Source organism: Pelobates fuscus, chromosome 3 (genome assembly GCF_036172605.1).
Source record: "Pelobates fuscus isolate aPelFus1 chromosome 3, aPelFus1.pri, whole genome shotgun sequence".
NCBI classification, from domain to species: domain Eukaryota; kingdom Metazoa; phylum Chordata; class Amphibia; order Anura; family Pelobatidae; genus Pelobates; species Pelobates fuscus.
Genome location: NC_086319.1, coordinates 163946607 through 163959600, shown reverse-complemented (window position 1 = coordinate 163959600; position 12994 = coordinate 163946607). Strand labels below are relative to the sequence as shown.

The window sequence follows — 12994 nt, the reverse complement described above, 5'->3', positions numbered from 1 at the left end:
ATTCTTGTTAAACACACTGCAATAAGGCATAAGCATTTGATCTCTCTTTACAAGAAGTGTTTAGGCGTCCCATGCAGAGAGGTGTGACTAGGGCTGCATAAATAAAGTGACATAACTCATAATATAATAATGGCAGAGAATTGAGCAGTGGGGCTGCAGTTGCATAAGCTATACACCAAAAGACAACTTAAAAGCTAAAGTTGTTTTGATGACTGTGGTGTTCCTTTAAGTCTAGCATTTTAGTTTTTTTGCCTACACAACAACTAGTTCCTATGCTGAATCCCAAATTGTATAAACCACAGCCTAAAGAGATATCCTATGTACATATATGTGCCCCTTATCACAAAGTGTAGGTCTTTGTTCCCAGTGGCCTGGTTCCATCCTTGCAAGTGGGGATTGGGGAGAAGACTTTGCTTTCTTCCTCCCGACATGGACAGCAATGATCACAGATGCAGACTTTGGCTAGCTGGACTTTGTTCTTCTGAAGACTTTGTTCTTATGCCATCAAATAATCATCAACCTCAACCAGAGAAAGGCCTAATGCACTGGTCAAATAAAGAGAACAAAAGTCAGTGATGTTCTGGTCTACCGCAGCCCCATAATATTAGCCAAGGTGCCCAGAGAGACAAGTGACAAACCAGCATATCAAGCAGAGAAAATTAGCCAATATGGTAGAGGAATGCAAACGTAATCTTTAAAATAATGGGTTGAAGTAATCGGTCGTTCAAGAGTTCACATGTGCAACACAATCAAAAGGATCAGCACCACATTATTGATAGCTTTATTCAGAGTGCTTTTCACATACCAAACACTTGAGCTGAGCAGGCTGGGAGAGAAGATGCTTATACTGACTCTGGGGTACATCTAAGACATTTGCGATTTATGTATATACACACACAATTCAGCAACAAAATCACTGACCAGTAAAGTGAATAATATGGATTATGTCATTACAATTGCACATGTCAAGAGGTGTGATATTGGATAAGTGAACAGTCACTTCAGTGTAAGTCTTGTGGGGTGTTCCCGTATGCAGTGGTTGGTACCTACCAAAAGTGAGGCATGAAAGGAAAGCAGATGAACCAGCATCAGGGTCATGGGGGTCAAGTGTCAGGATATACAATGACCCAACATGCAGTGTATGTGATTATGTACGCTGCTTAGAAATATATGTATTACCGGGCATTTGAGTAACCAGACTTAAAGCAACACTATAGTCACCAGAACAACTACAGCTTATTGAATTTGTTCTGGAGAGTAGAATCATTACCTTCAGGCTTTTTGCTGTAAACACAGTCTTTTTAGAGAAAATGCAGTGTTTACATTACAGCCTAGTGATTACTTCACTGGCCACTCCTTAGATGGCTGATAGAGATCCTTCCTGGGTCATGGCTGCCTAAAATGCATCCAAACATTCAGTATCTCCTCGATCTGCATGCAGACACTGAACTTTCCTCAGAGATTCATTGAATCAATTCTTCTCTATGAGAAGATGCTGATTGAAACATAGAAACAGATTTGCCAAGGCTGTGTTTGAATCATACTGGCTCTGCCCCTGATCTGCCTCTTTGTCAGTCTCCAATCCTATGGGGAAGCATTGTGATTGGAACAGGCTACCACTTCTGAGGTCAGCAGACAGCTTGTTTTTCTGAGGCAAACAGCATGTATATCTACAGCTTCAGGCTTGAATACAGTAAGATTTTGCTATATTTAGGGAGGCATGAGGAGCCCAGGGGGCAAGATGGTGGTTTTAACCCTACAGGGTCAGGAATACATGTTTGTGTTCCTGACCCTATAGTGATCCTTTAAAGAATGGTCAGAGCCAAGTCGAGGTCAGGGATACAGAAAGACAATGAATAGACAAGCCAATATATCAAAGGATATCAGAAAAAGGTCAAGAAAAAGCTCAAAATGCCAAAAAGAAAGGCAAGATAAATCGTTATGATTTCCAATAAATGGAAAGCGCAAAAAGAAAATTGAGAATTTATTTTTTTGTTTAAGAGCAAAGATTGGTCAGAATTGACCTTGTGACGCCAATAGGTGTGTGGGCATCATTACGCATGATTTTATCACTTTCATCATGTTTGGGGGCGTGGCTATATAGTTTTGTAATTCCATGTCAGCCAAGAGCTGCGTGAAGAGGGGACTTTTCAAGGAGGGTTTTCAAATTGCGCCTTTTTGGAGCTGTGACAGTAAGACTCATTGCTGTATGTAAGAAGCGAACGCTAGCCTGTCTGGGTCAATTACCCAAGAGAGCTACAGCAGCTCAAGCTGCTAAAAATGCTGGCAGCGATAGAAAAGTGTCAGAACACACAGTGCACCAGAGTAAGTGTGCCCATGATGACTCCAGTCAACAGCCAAAAGTACCGTTAGTAGGGACACGTCAACCCTGGACCATGGAAGCAGTTTGCCTGGTCTGATGAATCACTTTCAGATCAGGTGGGTGGCTGGGTGCACATGCGTTGTTTAGCTGGGCAAGAGTTGGCAGCAAAATACACTATGGGAAGAAGGCAGGCCAGAGGAAGGCAGTGTTATGCTCTGGGCAATGTACTACTGGGATCCTGCCATTCATGTGGACGTTACTTTGACATGTAATATCCCCCTACAGATTGCTGCAAACCACATACACTCTTTTATAGCAATGGTGTTCAGATTGAGCACCTGTGGGATGAGTTTGAAAAACAAATCCAATATGTGGAGGCCCAACTTCAAAACAAGCAGGACTTAACAGATCTGCTGCTAGTGTCTTGGTGCCAGATACCACAGGATATGTTCAAAGGACAAAAAAACCAAAAAAAAAAAAAACCAAAAAAAAAAAAACACTGTCTTTGATAGATACAGCAAGATATCAAACTGTGAAGACATAGAGTTCTTTGACTCCATTCCATGATCTAGCCTCACAGATGTCACTTAAGTAAAAGATCCATTTTGCATTAGCATATCATAGCTGATGCTCTTAGTCATAGAATTAAAGTAGCACTGTCCCCCCATATTAAAAGTGAGTATTTCATAAAAATATAGTCTTTATAAAATACTCATTATGACTGTTGATACGTCACTGAAATCCCAACCCATGTAAGATATACAGAGACAAAGTAGGGACTATTTATCCTGGAGCCCATGTGTCATGACCTGCAGCTGTCATTAGGGATGGCTGCAGGTAATTAGCTGTGTCTATGGAAGTGCAATGCTCAGTGACATAAGGTCAAGAGGAGTAGCGCGACCAAGATTTAAGCGACAGGTTCAGGTAAGTAACCTCACCTTTACCTATCCCCTCGGTCACTGGACCGCAAGCAGAGATGTCACCATCGGGGGAATTTGCGAATTGGGCAAAGTCCCCAGACGAGTTACAGTGCCGCTTTCAAGTGTTACTCCAATTCATTCAAAGATTTGTTGTTGCAGTCTGGCTGATAGAACACGCGGGGTTTATGTTTGGACACAGAGTTGGGTTTTGGGAGGGACTTAAATGGAAACTATAGCGCCAGGAAAACAAAGTTGTTTTCATGCTAAAATTGTGAAAGTCACTAGTCTACAAAAGTTGATTCACATCAATAAACCTATTTAAAAAGGGGACATGCATCAGTTGACTTATTTTGTTAAACAGGCAAACATTTTTAAACAAAAATACAAAACGGCATTGCTCTCAGCCAATCAGCAATGCCACTGCCCAATTCTGCAACAGTATTCCGGTTTAAAGATTTTGAGAAAAAGGAAGAACAGGGTGGAAGCAGGATTCAGCACTGGAACACAGACTTGTGGGGGGGGGGGGTAGGGGGTTTAAACAGTTCAAATTAATTTCAATTACGTTAAGGTTTATTGGTATGCTGTGTGGCCAGATTTCAAATTTGTCAGAATAGGACATTTTTGGAACTTTAAGATTTATTTTTCCCCCCTTCTGAAAGCCGGTAGCTACACGGCAAATCAGTAAAAACAGAAATAATGGGATTACCGAGGTGTGATCCAACGGTTCTGAAACTATGAAGTTGGACATATTTTTGGAAGAAAACCGAGGAAACCGTTGGTCAAGATGGGTGGCGTTTTCCCTGCTGTATGGATTCGTTACTGAAACCTTCAAATTCAGCAAAAGAATTTTGTAATATTATGGTTGGAGCACTCCAATGCTCTTGGTCAATGGGCATGGTCCTGCACATAGCATCCGAGCTCTATACAACTAGCAAAATTCTCCTGCAGGAGAAATCAGGACATTGGGGATATGGCTGCAGGCACTCTGTGGTACTAAAGTTGTCTTTGATCTATTTACCAAGGGTCAAGAGCAGGACATTTCTTGAACCATATCCACTACACTAAAGTAGTGGTAATGGTGCTTGTGGTGCTCCTTTGACTACTATGCACAAGTAAGGAGTTGGTGGTACCCATTTTTTTTTTTAATCTAAATTATGTAAAATTATCAGTTCAAACTATTTTCCTGAAGTAATTATGGGACATATTAAAGCAACGTCTTTATATAGTCAGTGAGAAAGTACCAGTTTTTTTTTTTTGTTTTTTTTTTTTTAAATATCAGTAGTGTTACACTGTTTTTCCATTATTTTAAAAAAATAAAATGCTTACGTTCCTTAAAAAGCTGGCAAGAAAAATAAAATAAAAAAAATGACATATCAAAAGATATGCCCAAAATGGCAGCTGCTGCCACTGCAAAGCATTGTGGGTACACAATATAATTCATATCCATAGAGGCTGACAGCCACTGCATTGGTCACTGAGGGTGAGATTAAAATATCTGCAAGAAATTACTATTTTCAAGCATACTACAATATAAAAGCATTCAACGAATGCGTGAACAAAATAACAGAAAAATACACACACACGTTGTTATATACAATATCCAGGTACTCTTCCAACAATGCAAAATATATATACGCATTTCTGACATTAAAACCAAAGCTTATAAAGATTAAATTCAAAATATTAGTGTCACGGGTTTGAGAGTCTATTACCATTATTCCTTCAATCCTCCACTAGTCCTAATTCCCGATGTGCTGAATATAGTGAAAGTATTCCCAATATAACCAGTCGTATTGGGAAAAAGCAGCGTTCTGAACTTTATTAGGCCCTAGCATAGGGTTTCCAATACAAAATCACAGTGGTTTCCTTCCCACAAGTCATTGTGTTTGAGAGATAATTAAGCTCCAATTCAGCTAACACAATTATCGCTCATATTGGAAAACTCACATACAATATTTAGATATCACAAAAATACATTACAACAGTATAAGAACCCCACAAAATCTGAGCGCACAACATATCCAAAAGCACTCAGATTGGTTTGGTAAAACGAAAGTTATGTTCGTGCATATATGAACTGGCTGCCTGGTCGAGGTGGTATTGTCAATTTCGATAGGGGTTAATTTGATTGTATGGGAGGTCAGAGCTTAAAACCTAAATTCCTCTTTGAAGCTGGGACCCCAGCAGAGCTACTCTGTAAGGTGTGAGAAGTCACACATAAGTGGCCTGGAAGTCTGGTTTAATTATAAACCAACTCATTTGTCATATGTTTTGGTGTATGGGACACAATTGGGCCAAGACATGATAACTTAATTTCCTGCTGGACACAGAACACAATAACTTTTACATAATACAATTAACACATTAGCTTTCATCTAGCTCAACATTTTACATAACATCAACACAATGTACCCCCATATCCTATATATCATTTTAAAGTCTGTGACCAGGCCCACAGCCTAGCTGTTATGCCTCTCCAGCGGGCTGTGGCATGGTTGCTTCCGTGACAATTTTAAGAACAAAACTCATTGTTGCATTATAGGAAGGGTATACAGTGCAACTTTTAACTTCATCTTATTTACTGCAACTTATTAGCATACACAAAGTTTCATAGGAGGTGAATAATGCATTTCATTACAAGATAGATACTTATTGAATATATATATATATATATATATATATATATATATATATATACACACACACACACACACACAGTGCAATTACATGCATAACAGAGTAATAATGTTCACAACGTATATTCTAACAAGTAAGCGCATGCATCCAAGCAGTCACTAGAGAAAGCCAGGTGCACTCACATCTATACCTTCAATCAGTTCAATCAATTAAAAAAAAAAAAAAAAAAAAAAGTTAATCACAACCAGACCACACTGTCCCTATATAGACCAATACATATATATTAAGAAAATGAAGCTATTTTTTGCACCCAACAATCAGTAATATAAAGTTCAGTCTATCCCTATGGAAGGAGAAGGTACTGCTCAGTTTTTCCCCTATATACACACTGGACAGTGAGCCATCACTCATGTTATTTTAGATATTGCAGTACCAAGTGATAATACAGATATTGCAATGGAAGTGCTTCTAGCACAATTAGCAAGGGACATAAAGTTTAAATTGGGAAGAAAAAAAAAACTGGGCATTTGGGAGACTGGAGGCCACAAAGAGCCTAATAATACTGTGGACAGTTGGAGACAAGAGGGTATAGACAAGAGGGTATAAAGGGCACCTGGGCAATCTGAGTCTGGAGGACAAGAACCACCAAAGGATAACTGGACAGCTATACATACTGGAGGGCACACAGGGCCTGGGGATAGTTAGAGCATTTGGAGATTGGAGGGCAGAAAGGGCATCTGGGTCTGGAGGGCAGAGGGACCACAGGGTAGCTCTGGGCAGTTGGAGACTCGAGGGCAGAAGTGGGTTAAGGATAAAGCATGGGGGAAGGGGGGGGCATAGAGAGAAATTAATACAAAAAGTAAAATAAAGGTACATCTGCAGTATGGGCAGTGAGGGTTAAGGTACCCGGGAGCAGTTGGAGGATGGGAGAGGAGGGAGGAGCTATTCCAGAGTTATCTTTATCCAGCCCGGGTTAAGGAGGACTAGTTTGAGATGGAGGGGAGGGGGTTTCTGGGAGCCCAGCTATGTGGGCACACGCTGAGCAGCAGACGGAGCACTCACCCTGCACGGTGCCGGGGTTGGGCGGGGGCCCCGGGGCGCTGTGCTGGGGGGGCCCGGCGGGCATGCTGAGGTATCTCTCCGGTGGGGGCAGGCAGCGCAGACACAGGGAGTGCAGGCAGGGCAGCAGGCGGGGGCTCCGGCTCTGGATGTTCTGCCGGCACACCCCGCAGGTCTCCAGCAGGTTGAGTGCGGCCCTCTCCCCGCTCCTCTCCTCCGAGCCCTGTCGGCTCTCCGCCTCATTCTCCGCGCTGGAGCAGGGCTGCAGGGGGGGCGGCGGCGGTGGTGGTAGCGGAGGTGGTGGAGGTAAAGGCTGGGGGAAGGCCGCTGGCTCTTTCTCTGCTCCCCCCTCCATCGCTGTAATCCTCGGAGTTTCCTAAGCTCCCCCTTCGCACTATCTCTCCGCTATAGCGGGCTGCCAAGAAAGCTGCTCTCCTGACATCCGACAGCCCTGGCCACCGGACGTAGACTGAGTACTCAATTTCACCACGCCCCCTACTGGCCTAAACCAATCTCTCCCTGTAGTGGCACAGGGGAAGCTCCTGGAAAAAAAAAAAAGAATTCCATCCGATTCCTAGACAAGCATAACCCCGCCCACTTATCCCCCCCTCAGTAGCTGGAGAAGTGGACCCGTCCAAAGCTTCCCTCGCTGAAAATAAGAAAGGATGCTATTTTTTTTCTCGTTTCCTTTCCCCGCCAATGACTTATAGAAGACACGCCCCTCTCTAGCAAACAACACCAGTGAGCTCATGAATATTTAATAAGAGTGGGCGTGGCTTTGTTTGCAGGTCATGAATATTTACAGCTGGTACTGTAGGAATACAAATAGATTGCTGAGGCTTTGTCAGTGGGTACAGGGAGATGTCATGCAGGAGGAGGAGGGTTCCTTGTTACAAGAACAAAGAATTCAGCACCAGATCTTAGGCAGTTTATAGTGCTAGAACTTGCATAGACCCATATTGTGATGTAATTCCAGTAAAATACAAGTTTAGCAGGCTAAGATTGCCACAAGGCATATGTATGTATATGTGTTTGTAGTATCAGTTGGTTAATTACACGTAGCTAAGATACTGTCATCACTGTACTGACCAGGTGCAGGAATGTAAGAACTGGAATTACGCGTCCCTCTCCTTTGTATCAGATGAGCCACGTGGTTAGACCGGATGGATGAGTTTAGACTCTATTCATTAAATAGGTTAAGGGTATGTGTGGGTGTAGTTAATTGTGGGAGGAGCTACAGTGCTATATAAGGAATGTACTCTATGTATTCAGTACTCAGACTTTGCTGTATTTTGGTGACGCTAGTCCCTCTGAGTCCCGATCGGTGATCCAATAAAGAATCTCTTCCTTCCTGAAGAAACCTGTGTCCATCTCTCTGTGCTTGGCTTCCGTCAGTTTCTCCGGTATCATTTGGTGCATTGGCCGGGAAGCTCATCGTTCAACGGTAGCTGAGAGGCAGAGGCGTGAGACGGTCTATCTTTGCCCACGTTCTCTACGGCTGCACCCCTGAACTTCTGCGTGGACCTCCCTTCGTCTCGGCGCCACTGGTCTGTTGTCCAGGAGATCATCGGCCTCTACGTGAGAAGTGCTGGGGTGTCCCCGTCGATGAGTGTGAACTCAGGTTCAGGAACGAGGAGGTAAGATAACTGCTGTTTTAGACGGCAGGACCCGCTAGGGGTATACCGATTGTGCGGTAGGCTCAAAGGGGTTTTTGAATCTGTATCTGCCCCCTCTGTCGGAGGGAAGGAGCGAAGGCGCACCGCTCGATCGAACGCTCTTTAGTCAGACCGTTTGATTTGGTTAGTCAGGCGGGGTCCTGGTGTAAATAGCCCTAGCCGGACACCGGTGTCTTGTCTAGACTAGCGTTCTAGGGTGTATATTACGTTCGCTAGGTCGGAGGGACCGGGAGACTAAGCGGCGCCTGTGTAAATTCGGTTCGCTAGTTCTCATCCTATCTGGGCTAAGTGGGAAGGCGTGTAAATTTGGAACCCACTAGACTTTTGATAGTACGACTAAGAGGCGCCTGTGTAAATTCGGTTCTCTAGCTCGTTGTATAGTGCGACTAAGAGGCGTCTGTGTAAATTCGGTTCTCTAGCTCGCTATATATGTGGTGATTGGGCAGTGTGGCTAACCAAAACGGGTGTATATAGTTTTAGGTAGTCCATTCAAGGTACTGGCCAATAGTTTAGTTGGGAATTGTAAATGTGTTAACGATTGTTTTAGTAAAGTGTATATCTTGTTAGATAGCGCGAGCTCAGCCGTCTAGCGAGAGTGTTAATAGTGTGTTGCTGTATTATAGTGCACGGTACCATAACCCTGTATATTTACTGACATTATATAATAAGTACTAATCATTGTCGTCCATTGCATGTTTAACACCATAACCACTAATAATTGTATTGTGACCTTAACTTGTGCTTTGACCTATGCTAACCGTACTGTAACCGCTATTTGTAAAAGACGATGTTACTGGGGTGTGTTATAGACGGGTAATTCGTATATAGAGAATTATAGCGTGGGTGACTGTGTAGTTACGCCAAAGGGCATAATATTGATTATATAGTGACTGGTGTAGCAGCTGTGTGTGTACGGGAATTCCCTGAGTGTTTATTGTTATTGTGTACGTTTCACTTGGTAACCATACCACGTGGTGCTGTTGCCAGAGGAAACGGGTGTGACTGTTGAATAGTACGCGTGTATAGTAATCGTTGTCGACGACGTTCCACTGTTAAATATGGGCGCGTCGCAGTCAACGATTCCGGATCCCTTAGGATGTATGGTTAAGAATTTTAAAAAGGAATTCAAAGTTTGTGATTTTGGGGTTAAGATGTCCCCTGTACGTTTGGTCACTTTGTGCACTAGGGAGTGGCCTACTTTGGTTGCGGCATGGCCGCCACGTGGCAGTTTGGATCCAACTCTGGTACAGCGCTTACACGTGGCTGTATCAGGTAGGCCTGAACTTTACGGCCAGTTTCCTTATATTGATTGTTGGAGACAGGCCGTAAATGACTCGCCAAAATGGCTCCGGACATGCCACGAGGAACAGTGTCGCCTCATGGTAGCTAGGACTTGTTCGTCCACTAGGGCTGGTGTTAGGCCCATTTTGGACACGCCCCCTGAGTCCGAGATCCCTTTGCCGCCCCCTTACTTTCCGGTAAGAGGAAGTGACGCAAATACAGGAAGTCCTGTAACCCTTCCCTCATTACCCTCATCCACTTCCGCTTCCTCCTCCAGTACAGGATCCACCCCCCCTCGTACTAAATCTCCCCTTCCGGAACCAGAACCCACCCCCATTAGAAACGAATATCCTGATTTGGCGCCACTTCAGACTTCCGGTCAAGCTTCATCTAGCTCGGCCCGAAGTGTTCTATTCACTACCTTTTCCCAAAACCAACCTCCCACATCCCCATACCCTATATCTCCCCGACCGGAACCCATGACTGACGCTTCCCTACGTAGCCCCATCCAAACCCGACAGTTGACTGGTGCCCAACAATTAAAGCACTATCAGATGCCTCTTCGCTTAAATCCCGGGTCAGCTTATATCGATGCCGCAGGTCAAATGGCACACGCTGACCCTGTCTTCGTATATGTCCCTTTCACCACTACCGACCTTTTAAACTGGAAGACCCATAATTCCTCGTATACTGAGAAACCACAAGCCATGACTGATCTGTTCACCTCAATAGTACAGACACATAATCCGACATGGGCTGATTGCCAGCAGTTATTAATGACTTTATTTAACAATGAGGAAAGGACAAGAATAAATCAAGCAGCCATTAAAGCATTAGAGGATAGAGCCCGTGCTTTGAACCAAGCTAATCCAGCAGCATGGGCCGCAACACATTATCCCAACACTGATCCCGATTGGAACGTAAATGGTGCTGATATGGTTCAACTCAGAGCCTATAGAGACGCTATAATTGCTGGCATGAAAGCCGGAGGAAAGAAAGCCATTAACATGTCGAAGACAGTTGAGGTGATCCAGAAAAGCGATGAAGCGCCCAGTGTCTTTTATGACCGATTATTGGAGGCGTACCGCTTGTACACCCCCTTTAATCCGGAAGACGCAGACAATTCCCGAATGGTTAACTCCGCCTTTGTCAGCCAAGCTTACGGAGATATTAAGCGCAAGCTACAAAAGTTAGAAGGGTTTGCAGGTATGTCAATCTCCCAACTAATGGAGGTAGCTAATAAGGTCTATATGAATAGGGAAACAGAAAGCAAGAAAGAGGAGGAGCGCAAGATGCGTAAAAAGGCTGATATGCTAGCGGTAGCGATCGCAGGCGTAGATAAACGGGGCCCAGATAGAGGCAATAATAGATGGAGTAGGGAGCCTTTGAGTAGGGATCAGTGTGCGTATTGCAAGGAAGAAGGGCATTGGAGGAACGAATGTCCGCAAAGAGAGCAGTACGAGAGAGACCAACCCAGGGCAGGCTACGGAAACTTTAGAGGCAGAGCGAGAGGTAGAGGAGGTCCCGGAGGGAGTAATGGTTATAGAGGGAGTAATGGGAACAGAGGAAGTGTTAGGGAAGACAGGTATATTCCAGCAGCGCAAAGGTCTCGCGATAGAGAAGGTAGGGACTTTGTAGGATTGGCTGACACGGTCATGGAGGACTATTGATACCGACCGGGCTCCATCCCCCTTGGTCGAGCGGAGCCTATGGTCGATGTATCAATAGGGGGGAAAAGGAGTGCGTTCATGATCGACACTGGTGCTGAACATTCAGTGGTGACTAATCTAGTTGCTCCTCCATCTGGAAGGACTATTACTGTGATAGGAGCAACTGGAAGAAGTGCTGAAAGACCGGTTCTTAAAAGTCGACTCTGTACATTGGGAGGCCACGTAGTAAAACACCAATTCCTTTATATGCCTGAATGTCCAGTCCAATTGCTGGGACGTGATATGCTATCCAAATTACAAGCGCAGATTACGTTCCTACCAGATGGAACAACATCTTTAAAGTTTAATGGACCTTCAGGTATTATGACTTTATCCGTACCAAAGGAAGAAGAGTGGCGACTTTATACAGTGTTGACTAGCCAAAACCCTAGGAGTGATGAGACATTGTTTAACATACCAGGAGTTTGGGCAGAGAACAACCCACCAGGACTGGCCCGCAATATTCCACCAATAAAAATTGAACTGAAACATGGGGTTTATCCAGTGAGCCTAAGACAATATCACATTCCGCAGAAGGCTAAGAAGAACATCCAATCCTATCTGGATAAGTTCATACGGTATGGTATCCTAAAATTCTGTACTTCCCCCTGGAACACCCCATTGCTGCCTGTTCAAAAGCCCGGCACAGATGAGTATCGACCTGTGCAGGACTTAAGAGCAGTCAATGATGCGGTTGTTAGCATACATCCAGTTGTACCCAATCCATATAACCTGCTTGCTTTAATTCCGGGCGGGGCTACTTACTTCACAGTCTTAGATCTCAAAGATGCCTTCTTTTGCCTCCGAATTGCCGCAGAAAGTCAATGTATTTTCGCTTTCCAATGGGAGAACGCTGTAACGGGCTCAAAACGCCAAATGACTTGGACAAGACTGCCCCAAGGGTTTAAAAATTCACCTACCCTATTTGGTTCAGCCCTAAGTCAAGATCTATTGGATTTCGAGTCCATCCCAGGAGAGTGTGTATTGTTACAATATGTAGATGACTTGTTGATAGCAGCAGTTACAAAAGAAATCTGTCAGCAAGCAACGCACGATCTACTACACATTCTCTGGAAGGCAGGATACAAGGTGTCTAGAAAGAAGGCTCAGTTGTGTTTGCCAACTGTCAAGTATCTAGGATTCCATATCTCTGAAGGTCAAAGAATTATGGGGCCAGAGAGAAAAGAAGCTGTCTGCCAAATACCAATACCCAAGAATAGAAGACAAGTGCGAGAATTCTTGGGGGCAGCAGGCTTCTGTAGGATATGGATTCCCAGTTATGCGATACTAGCAAAACCTCTGTACGCAGCTATCAAAGGTACAGAGCACGACCCCTTCTTATGGACCCAAGAACAGCAAACGGCATTTGAAGATGTGAAGAAGGCTTTG

At 44.1% G+C, this 12994-nt stretch overlaps 1 protein-coding gene across 1 annotated transcript in view; it reads right to left on the bottom strand.

The window, feature by feature from the left end:
* Positions 1 to 7418, bottom strand: part of TRIM24 (tripartite motif containing 24) — a 117387-nt gene extending 109969 nt beyond the window's left edge. The window contains exon 1 of the mRNA XM_063447619.1: positions 6943 to 7418. Coding sequence (XP_063303689.1) covers positions 6943 to 7294 — 352 coding nt within the window. The 5' untranslated portion in view covers positions 7295 to 7418. The remainder of the gene's footprint in view (positions 1 to 6942) is intronic.
* Positions 7419 to 12994: the final 5576 nt, after the last annotated feature.